Here is an 18,896-nt window from a genome sequence, read left to right on the forward strand (position 1 = left end):
CTTTCTCTTCTCACTCTGGGATTCTAAAACATTGTTTCTGTTGATGATGTCCCATAGTATTTCTTTACTCCTTTTAATTCTTTTTTTTTTCTTTTTGTTCTTCCAATGGGATGATTTCAAATGACCTGTCCTTAAAGCACTGGGATATTAAGTAAATTACCCAAGAGATTAAAACAGTCAGTGAGTGGGGAAACAGGTTGTTTTCATATTTCAAAGACGCTTTGGGCTTTTTTCAAAGAGCAAAATTTGGACCAAACCCCATGCATCCAGGTCCTTCATGACAGATGAAGACCAACCTGCAAGGAGTGGGAGGCATCCATGTCTGCATCCGTAGACACCAAGGTCCTTTATCCTGATAAGAACACTACGGATACATCTCATACAGTGGAATGATGCTATAAAAAACTCTCTTGTTGATCACCAACAATTCTAACTCCTTTGACCATATATCAAGACTCTCTCTATATGTCCAATTCAGTACACAAAGGGCTCTTAACAGTCTTGGGTTTGGGGGGCTTTAGGGGCTGGACTATGGGGGTGGGAGTGCCTCGGCAGAGGGAGAGATCAATGGCAGCATCATGGAGGGTGGCTGGGAGTATATGGTTGGGGGCTGTTGGCATTGTGAGCAGCAGCTATTGAGGGGGAAGCATCCCTGGTTGGGTGGAAGGCAGGTCAACTCCCTGCAGAGGGGCTCCACTGGGGTGAAGTTGAAGCACCAACCCTGTAGGGAAAAGAAGAGAGAGAAGGTCACCAAGAAGGCATTGGAGATGGAACCAGAATCTTTGGTGTCCTTGGCTCAAGGGGTTCCGCCTCATGACCCATCAAGACCAACATGGTAGGACCTTGTTGATATCCTTCCTCTCCCTGGGTGCTGGCCTCCAGGCTAGGCTGCTATTTCAAGACTCAGTTCAGGTGTTGGAAATCTTCCCTGACTCCCCCAGGCAGCCCCAGTGTTCTGACTCTGGACTCCTTCTGTTCTGGTTTTGAACTTGTCTGCTTCCCCTTGGACTGGGAGCCTCAGGAATAAGAACAAAGCCTGACAGCCGAGGAGCACAAGCCTTGCCCAGGTTCTTTCAGCGATTGTGTGCTGAAGGGTTGAGTTCTCACCACAACTGTGAGGCCAGGCTCTGGACCCCCAGGGCATGGGAAGCTGGGGGCACCCTCGGGTGGGCGATGGGCTGTGGAAGCAGCAGTCAACCTGAACTCCTTGGCTTGGGATGAGAACAATACAGATGCTTCAGGACAGTAAAATCTGCCCCTGGTTTACTGTAATCCCCTCCTGCCCCTAGCCCTGAATCAGCTGAGAACTCCCAGCTGAAAGGCTCAGATAAGCCAGGGAGGGGGGCCTGGGCACGCTGGCCTTCTGACAGCATCTCTGGGCCCCTCTAGCTCCAGGAGATACAGATAGTGGCTAAGAAAGGGCCTGCATCTTCCACAGGCAGCAAACCTGAGAGGAGGGAGATCATGTTGGCCTTTCCCAGACCCCCAGCTCCCTTCCAGGGAGCAGTCCTTCTAGGACCACAGGGTCTGGCTTTAATTCAAACAAACCTACTGGCACAGCAAGGCAACCACAATTTTAGGAACACTGACTGGGTAAAGCCCCTGGGCATGGCCCTTCCTTAGTGTGGTCCTTGCACACCCCTACACACCATGCACACTTGCACCTCCAAGTCCCCATGACCTTGTGCTCATTATGCGCCACACGAAGTGCAAAGTGCCAGATAGGACAGTCCCTGCTCTCAAAGGAGCTTCTAGGTCATTGGCTTGCTGTGGTCACTTGAATAATGGCCCTGACAGATATCCAGGTCCTGGTCTTTGGAAACTGTGGCTGTTTTGGGTTACACTGGGAAAGGACCTTTGAGATGTGATTAAGTTAAGGACCTCAGTTGAGATGAGGAGATTATCCTGGGTTATCTGGATGGGCCCACAGGTGAGCACAGGTTCCTATGAGAGGGAGGCCTACCCACAGAAGAGAAGGTGATGGGAGGGGTGAAACAGAAGGAGATTCAAGGTGCTGCTCTGCTGGCATATGGATGGAGGAAGGGGCCAGGAGCCAGAGAACCCTGGGACTGCAGTTCTGGAAGTGGAAAAGGCAGGAAAGGGATTGTCTATAATCAGACCCTCCAGAAGGAGCGTGGTCCTGGCGAGAACTGGATTTCTGCTCAGGAAAACCATTTCACACTTCCAGCCTCCAGAGTTGCGAGGACTCCAGGACTGAGAACTTGTGGTTTTCAGATGCTAAGTTTGTGACACTTTGTTAGAGCAGCCACAGGAAAGCAGCACCCTTGCCCACCAGAGGACCATTCACAACACTGGAGGAAAGAGCAGACTGAGCCCGCAGAGCACAGCCCCTCTTGGGGTTCATGGTTCATGCTGAGTGTTTGGATCCTGCACACCATTCCCTGCCAGCTCCCAGCAGTGCTGTGTGTGTTCTCCAAGGGACCCAGGCCACGATGAGGGTCTCATCCACAGAGGTATGCAGACTCAGGAGGCAGGAGAGGGAATGGCTCTCCGAGCCCAGCTGTCTATTGACTAAGGGGCCCTGGGCAGGCTTTGACCCTCAAAGTAACATGGGAAGGGACAGAGGAGTTGGAAGGGAGCCCCCTCCTACAGGGCCTAGTTATGAGCTCCCAGCTCTGCTCAGGATGAGCGGATTGACTTCAGACAGCCCTGGGTGCTGAACTTGCTCTCCAGGTGGCCTCCATTCCTTTCCTGACCTCTTGGATGGTTATTTGCCATTGGCACACAAACAGGGCCCCTCCTGGCTCCAGAGAGGACTGGGCCAATTCCAGAGCCAGCATGGCAGGAGCCTGGCAGAGCTGTAGGCAGCTCTCAGTGCCCCACAATGCATAAGTCCACCTAGGAGAGTCTCAGTGGATGGGGGCAGCCAGCAGACCCACGGCAGGGGCGCTCAATAGGGAGGGAGGATGGATAGGGGCCAGGAGAACTCTCTGGCTGGCCTCCCTCTACAGCTTCTTTGACTTAAGTTTGGAGGCCCTGGGTCATAAGAAAGTTTCCTGTTATTCTGGAGAGGACATGCATGAAAATGCAGGCATCATGCCCAGAGTCAGCCTGGGAGGCTCATGAGCACCACGTCTCCATGTCTTGGCATCCTCCCTGGCAGATTCCTAGACACAATCTCTGACCCACAGTCCCTGAGTGCAACTGTCAAGGGCAAAGAGCAACGGCCTCCTTCCCCATGGGGAGCATCCCTGTGCCCCTGCTTACCTGGTCCCTAGGCTGACACCACATCAACGGCGGCTGATTGCAGCTTTGAACAAAGTCACACAAGGTATCCAGTTTGTCCTGAAAAGCAGAAGTGGCTGTGAGGAAGCTCTAGGCATGGAGGTCACCTCGAGAGGGGTAGAGTCCTCTCTGGCTTGAGATGGTCCCAGAGGGCTCTGCCCCCAGGAACACACTGAGGTAGCACTGCAGCCTCTACCTAGGGCAGGGGCCTGGTGGCCTTGTGGTTTGAGGGCAGGAGTGTCACTGCAGATTGCTTTGGAATCTGGAACATGTCTTCCTCTCGATGTGCTGCCTGGGGCCTCCTCATCCCTGTCCTCACATCCACCCCTGCAGGGTTGGGAGCTCCCTCCCTGGGTGGGGCCTAGCGCATCCTGGGGTAAGGACATTTCCTTCGGGCCTCCTCCTCCATGAGGCCCTGGTCCCTCCATGTCACTGGGCCCCAAGGACAATGGAGTTAGCTCAGTCCCTCACTCTGCTGAGCGGACTCATGCAAGGCTCGCAGGAGCCACAGGTGTTTCTGGATACTTTTAATAGTGAACAAACCTTGCTCAGAATTTTCCTGTAGAAAATGTTGTTTCTGACCCACAGGAGCCTGTTTATGATTGAGCTTGTGTTTCCTCATCCACCTGCTGGCGGGTGAGACTGAAGCCATTGCTGGAGCTGCTGACCAGCTCTGAGAGAGCCTGGGACTATAGCTAGCCACCAGCTTCTGCAAACCCGGGCCTGTGCCAAGGGGGAGACACTAGTGCTGGGCCCCACGTGGTGGTGGTGGTGGCAGGCGCCCTCACTTTTTGTTCTCTCCTGGGCCCGGGGATCGGGATGCCCTCTGCTTTTTCTCTAGTGCCAAGGGATCAATGTCGCCTTCCATAAACGTCATCTCCCCGAATGCCACGGTTCATATGGTCCATGAACGGGCTGCTCCCTTTTCTTCCTCAGCCCAGCCTGGAGGTCACAGCACCCTCCCCAATGCTCTTCTTACCTCAGTGTGTCTCATGTTGTCTTGCTGGTACCTACAACAAGGGACAATCACCATGTTGCATGGCTGTATACACGTCTCTGACTCCTAGGAAGAAAAAGCACAGCTTGCTTTTTTGTCTGGCAGCTTCTGGGCACAGCGACATGACCTGTGCTGCTCCAGCACCTGTCAGCGGCCACTTAGGACAACTGCACTGCTGCGAGATTTCGAGGACAAAAGAGGAGCACCCTGCTCTGTGACAGTTTCTCCATGGGAAAAACAAGCAAACTCAATGTATTTGCAAATATGGCCTTCCCCAAAAGGCCAACCAACTCTATCCTGGCCCTCTGGTCTCCTGGGGCTGCCCATGGTGGAGAGGCCGGCCACAGGGCTGTGCAGTGCACAGGAGGGCTGTCTGCATTTGCAGGGGACAGGGCTGCACTCACCTGACTCTGGCAGATCCATTCTCAGCAGGTGGCACTGCACCTAGTCCCTGCACAGCCCCGGGCAGTGAGGCCTGCTTCCTACCAGCCCTCAGGCTCAGGTACCCCTGTTCAGGACACTGTGTCCCCACTATAACTCCTTCTTCTGGGACCTGGCTTGGGCCCCCACCCTGGGGGATCCACAGCCTGCTCCCCTGACCCTGGCTCTCTGTGCTCACCTGGGCTGGGCCTGCCTCACAGCTCAATGCCAGTTAAGACACCCTCCAACATCCCCAACTCCAGCCAAGCCCCTGGTCCTGCCAGGGCACAGGGATGGAGAGCAATGATATGCAGCCCAACATACATCAGAGCCTGGGCAGTGGACCAAATTTTGAAATCTAAGGCTCCTTTTCTAAAAGTTCACCTGAGTCTCTCAAACATTCCTTTGGAAATTGACCCAAAGTCCCTATATTTTAATAAGGATCAGAGCGCTTGCTGAAACAGGCTACCTCGAGTTGCTAATTTGGTGGCAAAGGCCCTGGATCAGCAGAGCTGCATACTTGGGAAGGGTGTTTGGGTCCCAAGTCCTCCCGAGGCCCCTCCCTGTCCCTCGGTTACCCTCTTCTTTCTGCCAGCTCTCTCAGCCCAGCTAGTTGGGAGATGCTGGGGAAAGGGGTACAAATATCCCGTAGGCAACAGGGGCCCTTTTGTGTGAAGTTCAGTGTGGGCATCGGGCTTGCTGACCACAACAGGACCAAAATCTTGACTTACCCTTTCTATTTTCTTCACTGGCGGTGGCTCCTTGTCAGTCTAGAATGTTAAAGAGACATGAACACGGGCTAGAGTGGCATGGAAGTTGCAGGCTCCACCATGCAGACAGGAGGGGACCCTACTCAGCAGCAGCTGGACAGAACGTGGGCTTTGGGTGTCAGTCTACCAGCCCCACTGCCCATGGGTCTCTGGCCAACCAGCTGCACTGCCCTGAGCCTCACGCTCCTGGGTTATCAAAGGGGATCGGACGTCCCTGGGGGGTGCACTGGGAGACAGCCGGACTAGGCTGCCTGGTCCCTGGCAGAGGCACCCCAGCTGGTAGTGTTCGTCAGCAGCCCTTCCAGCCCACGAAGACAGAAGCACTCGCCCCACTTCCCTTCCTCCTACCCCTTACCTCCCAAGTGCCCCTAGCCCTCTCTGGCCCCTCCTGTGCGACGGCAGCGCCCATCCCCACTTTCTGTCCTCATAGCTCCCCCTCCGCAGCAATGGGACCTGCTTGTGTCCTGCAGCTTTGCTCTGTCCTTTCCTACCTCTGCCATCTCCTCTTCCTTCACCAGCTCTGGCCCGGGCCCGTGCAAACCCAGCAGCCAGTACATCTGCCCTCCTGCCTCCCCCGGGGCCAGTGTCTATCCTTTGCTAGGGCTCTCCTTGCCACACCCTATGAAGGTGACATTTACCCTCCACCCCCAGGTACCAATCCAGACCAGACACCAGACTGTGAGCTCCTGAGGGCAAGGCTGGTGGCAGCTCCATTCTTGTCCCTCTGTGGCCAGCATGGGGCCCAGCATGCCCTGGCCCTGAGTAATGGCTGAGGAAGGAAGGCCGGACCCGCTGGACGAGGGCAGAGATCCTTGTTGGTGTCCAAGGCTCAGCTGCCCCAGAGGTCAGGGATCCTCCCAGCCACAAGGATTCTCCCTTGGAGCCCTCAGTGCCTCTTGCAGGGCCCTCCTTCTTCCCTCAGCACCAGAGGCCTCTTCTGGTGTTGGTCTCCCTGAGTCTTCCAAAAGCCTGGCAGCTGTGTGGCCTCCCTGGTGGCTTCTCCCCAGCAGCCAGGGCAGCTCTTAGGTCACCTCTAGAGACGTGTGAGACAGGTGGTCCCTCAGACACAGGCTGAATCTCTGCCTGGGAATACAAGGCAAGTTGTGCTTCTATTTGCTCATGCAAAACCTGGTTGCTGATGGGAACCTGTCCACAGGCAGAATCGGGGGGTGGAATGGGCTCGGGTCCCTTGTAGTTTGGGGAGGGCCCATGTCACAGGCTGTGCGGGCAGGGCTTACTCACATTCATGCAACAGCAGATGCAGCAGATCACCACTGGAATAATGAGCAGGGTTGGGAGGAGCACTGGGTATAGGAGAGATTTGTCAAGGATAGGCTTTACTGTGACAACCATGTGCACTGTGGTCTTTGGTATGACAACTGAGGTCTCAGTCATTTCCTGTGTGATAACCGTGGACCTTGTGGTCGTCCATGTGGTCATCATGGGCACTGTGGTCGTCTGTGTCTTCGTCGTGAGCGTTGTGGTTGTCCACGTGGTCGTCGTGGGCTTTGTGGTCATCCGCGTGGTCGTCATGGGTGTTGTGGTCCTCCGCGTGGTCGTCGTGGTGGTTGTGGTCCTCCGCGTGGTCGTCGTGGTGGTTGTGGTCCTCCGTGTGGTCGTCGTGGGTGTTGTGGTCGTCCGCGTGGTCGTCGTGGGCGTTGTGGTTGTCCGTGTGGTCGTTGTGGGCGTTGTGGTCCTCCGTGTGGTTGTTGTAGTGGTTGTGGTCCTCCGTGTGGTCGTCGTGGTGGTTGTGGTCCTCCGTGTGGTCGTCGTGGGCGTTGTGGTCCTCTGTGTTGTCGTCGTGGTCCTCCGTGTGGTCGTCGTGGGCGTTGTTGTTGTCCGTGTGGTCGTCGTGGTCCTCCGTGTGGTCGTCGTGGGCGTTGTGGTCCTCTGTGTTGTTGTCGTGGTCCTCCGTGTGGTCGTCGTGGGCGTTGTTGTTGTCCGTGTGGTCGTCGTGGTCCTCCGTGTGGTCGTTGTGGGCGTTGTGGTCCTCCGTGTGGTTGTCGTGGTCCTCCGTGTGGTCGTTGTGGTCCTCCGTGTGGTTGTCGTGGGCGTTGTGGTCCTCTCTGTTTCCCACCATGTTTCTTCCCACCATGGTGTCCATGTTGTTGTTGTGGTCCTCCGTGTGGTTGTCGTGGGCATTGTGGTCCTCTCTGTTTCCCACCATGTTTCTTCCCACCATGGTGTCCATGTTGTCGTTGTGGACGTTGTGGTCCTCTCTGTTTCCCACCATGTTTCTTCCCACCATTGTGTCCATGTTGTTGTCGTGGTCCTCCGTGTGGTTTTCGTGGGCATTGTGGTCCTCTCTGTTTCCCACCATGTTTCTTCCCACCATGGTGTCCATGTTGTCGTGGGCGCTGTGGTCCCCTCTGTTTCCCACCATGTTTCTTCCCACCATGGTGTCCATGTTGTTGTTGTGGTCCTCCGTGTGGTTTTTGTGGGCTTTGTGGTCCCCTCTGTTTCCCACCATGTTTCTTCCCACCATGGTGTCCATGTTGTCGTCGTAGTCCTCCGTGTGGACGTTGTGGTCCTCCGTGTGGTCGTCGTGGTCCTCTGTGTGGTCGTCGTGGGTGTTGTGGTCCTCCGTGTGGTCGTTGTGGTCCTCCGTGTGGTCGTCGTGGGCGTTGTGGTCCTCCGTGTGGTCGTCGTGGTCCTCCGTGTGGTCGTGGTGGTGGTTGTGGTCGTGGTGGTGGTTGTGGTCGTGGTGGTGGTTGTGGTCGTCGTGGTGGTTGTGGTCGTGGTGGTGGTTGTGGTCGTCGTGGTGGTTGTGGTCGTCGTGGTGGTTGTGGTCGTGGTGGTGGTCGTCGTGGGCGTTGTGGTCCTCCGTGTGGTCGTCGTGGTGGTTGTGGTCGTCTGTGTGGTCGTCGTGGGCGTTGTGGTTCTCTGTGTGGTCGTCGTTGGTGTTGTGGTCGTCTGTGTGGTCGTCGTGGTCCTCCGTGTGGTCGTCGTGGGTGTTGTGGTCGTCTGTGTGGTGGTTGTGGGTGTTGTGGTCATTCGTGTGGTTGTCATGGGCATTGTGGTCTTCTCTAGTGGTTCCTTGGGCCTTAATGGGTCTTCCTGCAAAATCCAGACATGTCAGGGACTGGGGTGGGCATGTAATGAGGGTACACCCTGGTACCCCACACCAGACCTCCCCATACTCCTGCTCCTCTGGGCCTCAATATCCTCCACCTCCAGGGAGCACTGAGGGGCTGGAGGACAGGGACAGTAACCAGAGAGTCATTGTGGAGCCCTAGGCCACAGAGCACACACTAGCCCTGCTCACAGGTTCTGTCCTAGAGCCCTGACAAGGGAGTGGAATCCCCATCGTGGCACAAGCCAGTCCTCACTGCATGCCTCAGCTGACACGCTGCACAGCCCTGCCCTAAGCCAAGTGATCTGCTTTCCCAGAGGCAGGAGAAAGAGAGGGGTGAGGGTCTGTGCCCAGGAGACAAAGCAGCTGAAGGGTGAGGCAGGGTAGGGCCCACAGTGGTGTAGCTACTTCTGAGGTCTTTCTGACATATGTCTGCTGAGGCCAAGCTGTCAGGAGTGCATGTCTGGGAACAAGTGAAGACACAGTCGGAGGACTGTCAGCACTGCTGGAACCCTCCCAGGCTGGGACTGGACAATAGGGTGGTGGCAATTAGGCACAGCTGTCCCTCCTCCCAGGCAGCTGTCTTCCACATCCTGATGCTCACTGTCGCCCATCTCATGCTGCCCTGTGCCAGGTGTCCAGGTGACACGGAGCTCTAAGGAAGGGGCACCTGGGAGCAGAATCTTCTTTTCCACCTGTCGTTGAGCTGCCTACCTCTGAGCTGAGCCCCAGGTTCTCCCCACAGCCCTGGCCACTTCCTGACTCACTGCAGGGAGCAAGGTCCTTCAGAGGTCAGAAAAAGTTAGCAGAGAGGGACAGCTGAGGAGCGTGAGAAAGAAGCAGAGGCAGAGGGGAGGCTGATGCTCTCTGCAAAATGACAGCGGGTGTTCTTCATGTGGGCTGGGTCTCGGGGCCAGTGATGGGCGTGTGTGGGTTCAGCTATACCAGCAACTGCATCCATACAGTGGAAACACACCTGGTCCCACCCTCCAGATGCCCTGTGTCTGGGACCTGGATTTGGAGTATCCCAGTGTCCCAGAGGTCCTGGATTCTGGCTCCTAGCACACAGCCCCCCAGCTTCTCCCAGTTGTCTAGCTGGAATGCGGGGTGGAGCCCTGAGTTCCCCACCACTAGACCTGGGCCAGGGGAGGTGGTGTGTGGGTAGGCAGGTGTCAGAGGCTCAGCACTATTTCTGGAGTCTCCTCAGAGCTAATTGTCCCCTTTCATGTGCCTCCAATGACACTTGGTTCACACAGAGAGCAGAACTTCTGCAGGGCCTGGACAGGTGGCTACACCATAGGGGATCTTGTGGAAGCACTCCCAGGGCACCTCAGAAGCCTGAGTGTGGGGACAGCTTGCTGATGAAGGGCTGAGGGCCCCAAGCTGGCTATGAGAAGCTGTCCCAGCTGCCTGTCTGCACGAGCCACTTGCTGGGACTGCCTGGGACATTCTTCCCCTCTTCTGCCTCCCCTGGTGTCTGCTCCTTCCATGAAGTGGTTCTGGTCAGCCCATGAGGGAGGCTGCAGCCCTACTTTGGCACTCACACAGTCGTTGCCTTGGAAAACCATTTTGCCGAGGAAGCTGTTGCCACCATCCATGCTGTATCTCACGATGACCTTCCTAAGGCATAGAAAAGGTAGATGGTGATCACCAGTATGGATAGGTACACTTCTTGCACTTGAGTCAGCTATAGTCAATAGTTCTGTTTATTACAATGGCTTTGGCCATCAGGCATTGGGTCCACAAGTGAGCATACAGTATGGGTAAAGGGGGCTCACCCCAAGCACTACAGATTCAACTTCTGCAGTGAAGACTGACCAGGCATGAGGAGACTTACATCGGGTCAGATGCCCTCTTGGCCGTGGGCTAAGTTTCCAGGGAGCGCAGCTTGGTGTCACCATCCTGACTCTTAATTTACAGAGTATGTTGACTTAGCTCTGAACAGCTGTCTGGAACAAAGTTACCATCACAGGGTACATCATCTCCCAAATCATACTTTCCTCAGCAGAGCCAGGGATGAGGGAATCCTTGAGTGCCTCTGGGGACTACCAACAAGGATATGTGCTAAGGATGCCTGGAGCCCTCCCTGAATTAGACACGTACTACCCGTAGCTTGGCAACCCATGTTCTGTATACCTCATGGTGGCAAAAATCCCCATCTGGCCCCTGACTTGGGGCACTTACTGTTTGTCGGTCTCAATTATATGTCCAGGGCACATTATACTTCTTTCCGTTACTTTAAGCGCTTTTCTATCTGAGAGATAATCACAATAGAATAATGTCAATGTCATGTCCATTCATCCATCTCTTCCTTTCTGCCAGCCTCTGGCAAGCACAGTTAACACTTTCAAAGATACCAGCTTCTCCTCTCTGCATTCCTCTGAGCCCCTACTGTGCACCAGCTCCTCTAGAATGCTCTGGTTGGAATGGAAGAGACAGGCTGAGTCCCAGTTCCCAAGGGCCTTACATTTGAGGGACTGGAGGGAAGACAGACATTGAAATAACTAACAAAGAACAAAATAAATGCAGACAGTGAAAAGTGCTGAGACAATAAGAAGCAAGGGGAGGACAGAGAGTGGAAGGGAAAAGACACAGCTTAGGAATGGGGGACCTGTCCTGTCCTTAAGAGATACCATTTCCTTTCACAGAAACAAAAATCTGTATACTTCAGTGACTTCACTGATGTGATGGCTGGGATTTGCTTCAAAGTAATCCACAGTGAAGGCATCAATAAAACCAGATTGTCCAGTGTTGATAATTATTGAAAGTAGGTGAAGCTATGTCAAGTTCATTATATAATTTTTGCTACTTGTCTCTATTGTTGAAAATTTCCATTACAAATAAAGTCTCTTTGAGGAGAGGTCCTAGAGCTGAAACCATATGGGGAAAGCCAGGGAAAGATCCAAGGAAAGAGTGTCTGGCTTCTGCGAGCAGGTGCCAAGGGCCTGGGGCATAACTAGCTGAGCTTGTTGAGGAGAGACGTGAGTGAGGAGAGGTGGGCAGGGCATCGTGGGCCCTGGGAAGGGGTTTGGGTTTTATCTAAGATGATGAATCTGACAGGGGCCTGGCCAGATCTGGGCAGGTTTTGGACATTGAGGCAACAGTGAACTGGATGTGGAGCAAAAGCAAAGAGGAAGCAGAAGTTGACAGGCAGGGTTTGGTCACAATGACTGAGTGGATGGTGGTGCCAGTTAGTGAGGTAGCAAAGCCTGAGGAAGGAAGAGGGGCTCTCTTTGTCTTTGTGTTTTTGTGTGTGGAGTGGGGGGAGGGATCCTGGGAGTTGGCACTCAAGAGGCTCAGAACAGTTCTGCCTCTTGCAACTGGGGAACCAAACTCTTCCATACCCCTAACTTTGGTCACAAGCCAGGACTATTCCCTACAGAATGGCTCATTTCCATGTGAACCAGCCCTGGCCCTAACTCAACGGGTCACATTAACTCTGAGCTCCTGAGCTGTCTGACCCCTCCACTGGGCTGATAATGAAAGCTAGCCACCACATATGGTTTCGGGAAAGGCAGCTGTGTCTGAGAGGTAGGATGATTGGGGATAGTGAGGAAAAAAATCCCAAGAAATAGAATTTACTTTCCCGTAGGTTGTTTATAGTCCAGAGCAGAGAGGAGCTGATGGCAGGTAGCTGCACACTGAGGGCCCAGAAGCTTGCTGAAGTGGAAAGGAGTTTTCAAGCCACTATTAATTGATTAAACTGAATACTTAATTTATTTATTTAAACTAGTAAAAATTTCTTAAAACATAAAAACATTACACACTAAAGACAGAAAACATAAAACACATAGCAACAACGATTTTAAAATTTTCTATATGCTTCTCTGTATTTTCTAAAATGTTTTCCCAGACGTTTAAATCTAAAGATTAGAAAAAAATCAAATCACTTCCCATCCATCAGTGCATCAGAGGTCTTGGCAATAAAAAGAAAAAATCCTGCTAGGCCACTTGAGACCAGCCACTGAATGCATGCAGAGTGGCCATCAGCCGAAATGCACAGGAATATGTGTTGGATTCTGCCATGTGAGGCCCTGGCACCAGTCCACACTGAAGAGAAACACTGGTGATCTCCAGGGTGCGAACCGACAGAGTCATAGGGCACAGAGGAAGTATCTGAGCACATTGCCTAGGAGACAGGTTGTGTCTAGCGCTCCTTGTGAATGTCATCTCAGCAAGGCAAGGCCCAGACTAGCAATCGGATCACGTCTGTCTGCTTTCCAGCTCTTCCTACAGCAGCTCCTGGCCTTGGGCAAACTTATTATTACCCCTGTGCCTCATTCGAGAGCTATACTAAGAAATAACAATAGATCTGTTTTGAGAACCTGGGGACATGGCATATGCAAGGCCCTTAGCACATGACCTGATATAGTAAGTGCTCCATGAACACTGTTCTCCATATAAAGGCTTCCTCAGTCCCTAAGCCACTCCTGAGGAAGTACTGAGCAAGGAAAATCTAATCCCCCAAGGCCATCTACACACTGCAGCTGTGGGAATGTGGCCACAACAGTGCCCTGTACTGTTCTGTGTGCCCACGGGAAAGAAGTAGAGAGACTAGAGATGCCCTGGGGGAGAGGATTTGCTATGGATTGACCAGATGACCCTGGAGGAAGACGTTACTGAACATACTATAATCAGGTCAAATGACAGCATCAGGGGGCTAACTGGGAGCGCCGAGGAGGACACAGAAAGTCCTCCTGTCCCCCAGAGCTCTGGGGAGGATCACACCCACCTCAGCACTGAGGGCACATCTGCCTGCCCACCCGTGCGCTTCCTCAGGCCACTCGGCCATATGGAGGTACAACTGAGCCCGAGTGTTTCCCAAATATTGGCTTACATAGGCAATATGGCTTAGTTAGCTCAACTATCATATTAGCCCCATTTTACAGTAGAGAGAGGCCGAGAACAGAATCCTCATTTGGTGAAGGTCACACATGTGACATGTGCCTGTGCCAGGATCCCAGGGCCTGGGTCTGGCAGGTGGCACCCTCTCTCCATCCTAGGTGCACATACCCTTCCGGGAAGCTACCAGTTCACCTGGCCCAGACTCAGAGCCTGAGGGCTGCCTCGTTTCCACCAGCAGTCTCCAGGGATTTGGGTCCTTGTGGCTCAAGGCAAGTGAGTGCTTAGCCAAGGGAGGGAGAATGCGACTCTGGGGCAGACCCAGTACCCAGAGCCATTAGGGGTAAAGCCCTACTCCGACAGGCTCTGGTGCTTTGGGGGTTGATCCCAGCTTCCAGCCAGGTCCCTCCTTCCCCTTGTCCACACAGATCTATCCTCACAGTGTCCACAGCGCATGGTCAGCAAGGGCTTTGAAGGCCTGGCTGGCTGAGGGGAAGGCAGCCTGAGGTGGGGAATCTGTCCTTGGAGGCACCGAGGGGACTACTTACTGGGGAACCTCTTGCCGCCCACAAAATATTGGCAGACAAATTTCTCCTTGTTACTTGGATCTGGGACAGGTCTCAAAAATTCCACATCGTAGTATTCTGCAAAGGCAATATCCGAAGGTCTGTGTGAGGCAGAGCTGAGAGCTACTTTCCCTCCTATCTGCTAGTTATAACAGTTCACACCAAAACCCCATTCTCAGGAACTCCTTCTGAGGAAAGCAACTTTGCTGCTCCCTCTGCTCCAGCACCTCTCACCCAATTCCTCCAACAGTAACAAGCACACGAAGAAAATGAAGCCAAGGACAGACTAACGTCAGCTTATGGGAGCTGCATTTCCTACAGAGGGGGCCACTGCATTGCAGCGGTCGGTGGCATGAGGACCCGTAGCCCCCGGCAGAGAGACCGGTCCTTCTGGATGGAGGACTTTCCTTCTGGAGGAGATGTTGTACAGCAGGCCTCCTGGGGCTCTAGAGAGAGGAGCTGGAAAGGCAGGCAGCTGCCTGACCAACGTTTCACCTGTGTCCTCTTCATGCTGCAATTCTACTTCTGGGATTGACCCAGGGAATCCTGACCCATGCTCACAGAGAGTGAGCCTCACGGTGCTCACAGTCTGCTGTAGCCACATGTTAGGAACAACCAGAATATTGACCAGGGAGACGAGTGAAAGAAATTTCCTCCATGTGTAGAATGGAATATATGCTCATGGTTGGAAAACGTTACGTACTGCATGCTCCCATTAATGTAAAACATCCTTGAAAAGCATATTTAGATAGCTGTGTACAGATACATGATCAGCCATCTACGGGAGTTATCTGTGGGAGAGAGATGGATGGGACAAATGGTAACTTTATCATAGTGGAGTAGAGGGACAGTAGCTAACAGACTGGCTGCAGGCATGTCTCTGCACTGCACAGCGTTCCTTCTGCAGGCTCCTCCTGCCCAGCACAGCCTGCACGCACTCCACTCAGAGGGTCTACCTGACACCCTGCCCACTGGATCTTAGAGGAAAGCCCTCCTTTGCCCTGAGTCCTACTATGTGCCACCATGGATGTGCCCTGTTTGTTCTTTGCAGACACTCACTCTGGGTCCATCACATACAGGAACAAGAATGACAAGGTGCCAGCAACATCCTGCCTCAGTGGGCGAGAAAGCCCCAAGCATACCCACAAACACACAGAAGGGATGAATCTGCAAACCACTGAGCCTAGTACATCAACCAAACAGCGCTCATATCACACGAGTCCGTTACAGGGATGTTTTTACACAGCAAACTAGCCTATGGAAGGAAAATCAGAATATTAACTGCCTTCAGGTGGCAGGAGAAAGATTTTCTGAACAAGGGTCTAGCACGGATTTTTCTGGAAACCAGTGTAGTGGTCTGTGTTTTCACAGGGGTTGGAGTCACACATGTGTTGTGTACTTTTGTCAGAACTCATGAAATGATACACTTTTGTCATATTTCAGAAAAACAACTTAATAAATATTGGTCCCTAGTTTAAGATATGCAGATGAAGGGGTTTTAGTGAAATAGACTAATACCTATAATTTGCTTTACAATGCAACAAAAATTAAGGATGGATTCATGGACAGAGAGGGAGAGAGAGAGTAGAGCAAGTGCACTAGATAGATCAATGTTAGAAACCATGGTCAGATACTAAATATTAACTGCAAAATCCAGGTAGTGGAGACAAGGCTGTTCATTGTACAGTTATTTCCACTTTGCTGTAGGTTTGGAAATTTCCTTCACAAAAGGCTGGGAAAATATCAAAGAACAGGATGATAAAAATAAACTGTGACACAGCTAAGCCGAAGTCATGGCGCATACAAAGTGACAGGTGACTAAGGAGAGGGACAGACCAAGGGCTGTGGGAATCCAAAGGGGCCAGTGAACCAGGGAAGGGGCAAGAGGGAGACTCCTGGGAGTGAGGCCTCAAAGGAGAGGTGGGCTGGACCCTGGAAAGGGAGGGGCTTGCAGGAAGTCCAGTGCCTTCTCCCCCTCCCCCCAGCCTTAGAGCTGAGGGAAGACCTGGCCAGCCCTGTGGGGGGCTAGGGGCCTCACGCTCGCAGGCCAGGCTGGGGTTCGGGCAGGGGCCTGCTCTGTGCCCTCGGGCCCTCGGGCAGAGGCTGTGCAGAAGAGGCCAGCCTGAGCCACTGAGGTGAAGGGGCTGTGAGTCCCATGCTCACCCCTTGTCTGCTTTTCTAGGTGCTCTGGCCCTGGGATTTTCTCACCATGCAAGGACCAGACACTCACACAAGTCACACTAACACTGAACACACACTCAGTCACACTAACACACAAAAACAGACTCCACACATTTGAAGCCCATGGGCACAGACATACATGTGTGCATACGTGCACACACTCCCCACACCCTTCTGTCTAGAACGGTGACCTCATCTCTTACCATATAAACACATAAAGTAAATGCCCCTTGCCATAGCTTTCTCACAGGAATTTGCCACGAGCTAGAAAAGAGAGAGGGGTAGCAGATCAGGGACAGTGGATGGTGGTGAAATGGTGAGAAGCCTCCTTATCCCCTTCTCATATTTAGAGCACACTCACCGATTTATAAAGGACTTCCATTTCCTTGACCTTCTCTGTTCCATACACATGGGACTGTTTTCCTGTAAAGTCAGCCAGCTATAGGGAAGAGGAAGTGTCTTGGCTCACAGGCAGTGGTAACTATGAGGTGTTCACAGGCAGTTGAAGACACAGAAGTCCCCACCCCAGGAGACAGTCTTTTGCCTCATGCTTGTTAGATTCCGAGGGCCAGACCCTGGTGTTGGCCAGCAGCCCACCCTTAGGGAAGGGAAAGCTCTTACACACGTACCTGGGGTATGTAGGTTTAACACAACAATTGTTATTTGTTTCTGGAGTGGCTATCTGCTGTCTACACATTAGGTGTGGGTTAGAGGTCCACCCTCGTGCAACCCTGGGAATGGTGCCTCTGAAAGTTTTCCCATCTAGGTTCATAGGTGGCACCTGGTTACCTGCTCAGAATTACCTTATCTCTGTCATATTTGTTGAAACCCACGAAGTAAACTAAGCCCCTCATTTTCTGAGCCTTCTGAACCTAAGACAAAGAAGACTTTGAGTAAAAATACCCAAATACATTCAGCAAAATGCTAGTAACGATGGGTTGGACTCACTTGGGACTTAATCATCGGTATTGATGATGATTTCGGTGGTGCAGTGTTCACAGCAATAATCAGGCTGTTAGTACGTGGGTCTGCAGAAGAAGCATGCAGTGGCCTGATCAGTAAAGGCACCCAGAGTGACCCTCTGCAGGGTGCTGGAACCACAGCACTGCTCTGCACACTTCCTCCTCATGAGGGGAGGAACCTTGACCCAAGCACCCACCATCAGGGGTGCCTGGAGGGCTAGCAGCCCAGCTCTGGAGGGAGAAGGGGCCTTAGCCAGGACTCACATTACAGACAACAGCACTGAGCCCTGCTCCGGTCCTGCCTACCGAACCATCACTATGACCAGATGTACAACGTTTGCCCTGAATGGTAACTCCAGCTACTTCACTGGACAAGCATCAGCCTTTCAGATGAGCAAAGGGTCGGACTGCCAGACTCGACTGTACCAGATGTCCCACAGCACAGTGGCAGCGCCCGCAGAAAGTCCTGCTCTATTTGTGGGCCCAGGGGTCCAGAAGGCGAGGTAGAGACTCTCGGGCTGCGATCCCATGCCCAGCTCAGTGCCTTTCCCCACCAGGCCCACACTTCCTTCCTGGCAAGTGCTGCAGCCCTACAGTCTAGACAAACATGGTTGTGGGCAGAGCACAGCCTTTTCCAGTGTTGTAGACACAGGCACAGGATGACATCAGCCAAAGGGAAGGAACAGAAGGGAAAGGAGACAGGGACAGAAATGTGATGGAGACAAAGTGTGAGCAACAGGGGGGAAATCCAGCGCTTTTTTTCTGAAAACGGAATCTTGTCTGCTCTAGGTCCCCTGGCTTTTCTGTTTTCTTGTTCAGGCAGCCCAAGTGTAGGTCAAGCACCTCTCAGTTACCAAGAACCTAGAAGGTCCATGCATGGCCCCATGTTGTTCTGAGACATATCACTGGGGATGGTTTCATCCTCACTGCACAGAGGAGGGACCCATGGCCCAGAGAGGACAGCACCTTGCTCCAAGAGTCCATGCTAGGAAGGGGCCAATGAGGGTCTGCACTAGACCTCCCTGAGGCTCAGGCCTGGCTCTGTCCCCCACCTGCCCACAGTGAAGTCACCAGGCAGCTTACTTAAGTTGTACGCTTCTCGAAGCTCCGAATTTACCTGCAAGGAAATGAAGGAGTGTTGGGGGAGGGCATTGAGAGGTCCCAGGAATACTCTAAGAACCCCATAAAGCAGAAGTCCTACAGTCAGTACCTCTTCAAATCCTTTCTCCATTAAACTTTCTCCTGCAGTTTCTATTGTCTTAAGTCCATTAAGAGTATTTTGTATTTTCTTTCTGAAAAAATCAGAGAAGGGGTTGAGGTATAATTTGGGGTTGATATTAAAGGCAGCCCCAAGCCATCCTGGAGCCACTGTGCAGTGTGAAGACCTGTCTGGCTGGGACAGGACACAAGTCAAGTAGCCTGGTCATGACCTTCTGCGCTCTGTCCTTGATATTGACAGGCCTCGCTCAGGCTTCCTCTGTCCCCCATCGGGTGAGCATAGGGTGGGAGATGCTGCTTTGCTGGTCCCATGGGTATGGCTCGGCTTTCTCTGCACTCGTCACTGTCTCAGGGCCCCAAGGCCCTGCCTTGACCATCCATGGTGAACATGGAGCACACCCATGGATGTACCACGGTGAATCTCCACTTACAATGTGACTGGCAGGGCTGCTAGAAGCTAACGCATCCCCTGGGAAGGCACACTATCCTCCAACAGGTGAGGCTGAGTTTAGAAAATGTCATCCTGCTGTTGATACTCCTGCCCTGTCCCATCCTCCCCTGCCACAGACCCCTGAGGTTGACTCGGTCCCCCCAAACTTCTTCCCCTTCTGGACTGGTGCT

The 18,896-nt window shown here is 53.0% G+C and overlaps 1 protein-coding gene across 1 annotated transcript in view; it reads right to left on the reverse strand.

Moving 5' to 3' along the window:
- Positions 1 to 208: 208 nt before the first annotated feature.
- Positions 209 to 18,896, reverse strand: part of LOC113920408 (GATA zinc finger domain-containing protein 14-like) — a 46,394-nt gene continuing 27,706 nt past the window's right edge. The window contains exons 4-12 of the mRNA XM_035724133.1: positions 18,141 to 18,174; positions 13,897 to 13,992; positions 8,574 to 8,624; positions 8,246 to 8,490; positions 6,676 to 8,086; positions 5,395 to 5,433; positions 4,226 to 4,309; positions 3,229 to 3,306; positions 209 to 721 (exon numbers count right to left, since the gene is read on the reverse strand). Coding sequence (XP_035580026.1) covers positions 6,821 to 8,086; positions 8,246 to 8,490; positions 8,574 to 8,624; positions 13,897 to 13,992; positions 18,141 to 18,174 — 1,692 coding nt within the window. The 3' untranslated portion in view covers positions 209 to 721; positions 3,229 to 3,306; positions 4,226 to 4,309; positions 5,395 to 5,433; positions 6,676 to 6,820. The remainder of the gene's footprint in view (positions 722 to 3,228; positions 3,307 to 4,225; positions 4,310 to 5,394; positions 5,434 to 6,675; positions 8,087 to 8,245; positions 8,491 to 8,573; positions 8,625 to 13,896; positions 13,993 to 18,140; positions 18,175 to 18,896) is intronic.

The sequence above is a fragment of the Zalophus californianus genome, chromosome 15 (assembly GCF_009762305.2).
Source record: "Zalophus californianus isolate mZalCal1 chromosome 15, mZalCal1.pri.v2, whole genome shotgun sequence".
Lineage (NCBI taxonomy): Eukaryota > Metazoa > Chordata > Mammalia > Carnivora > Otariidae > Zalophus > Zalophus californianus.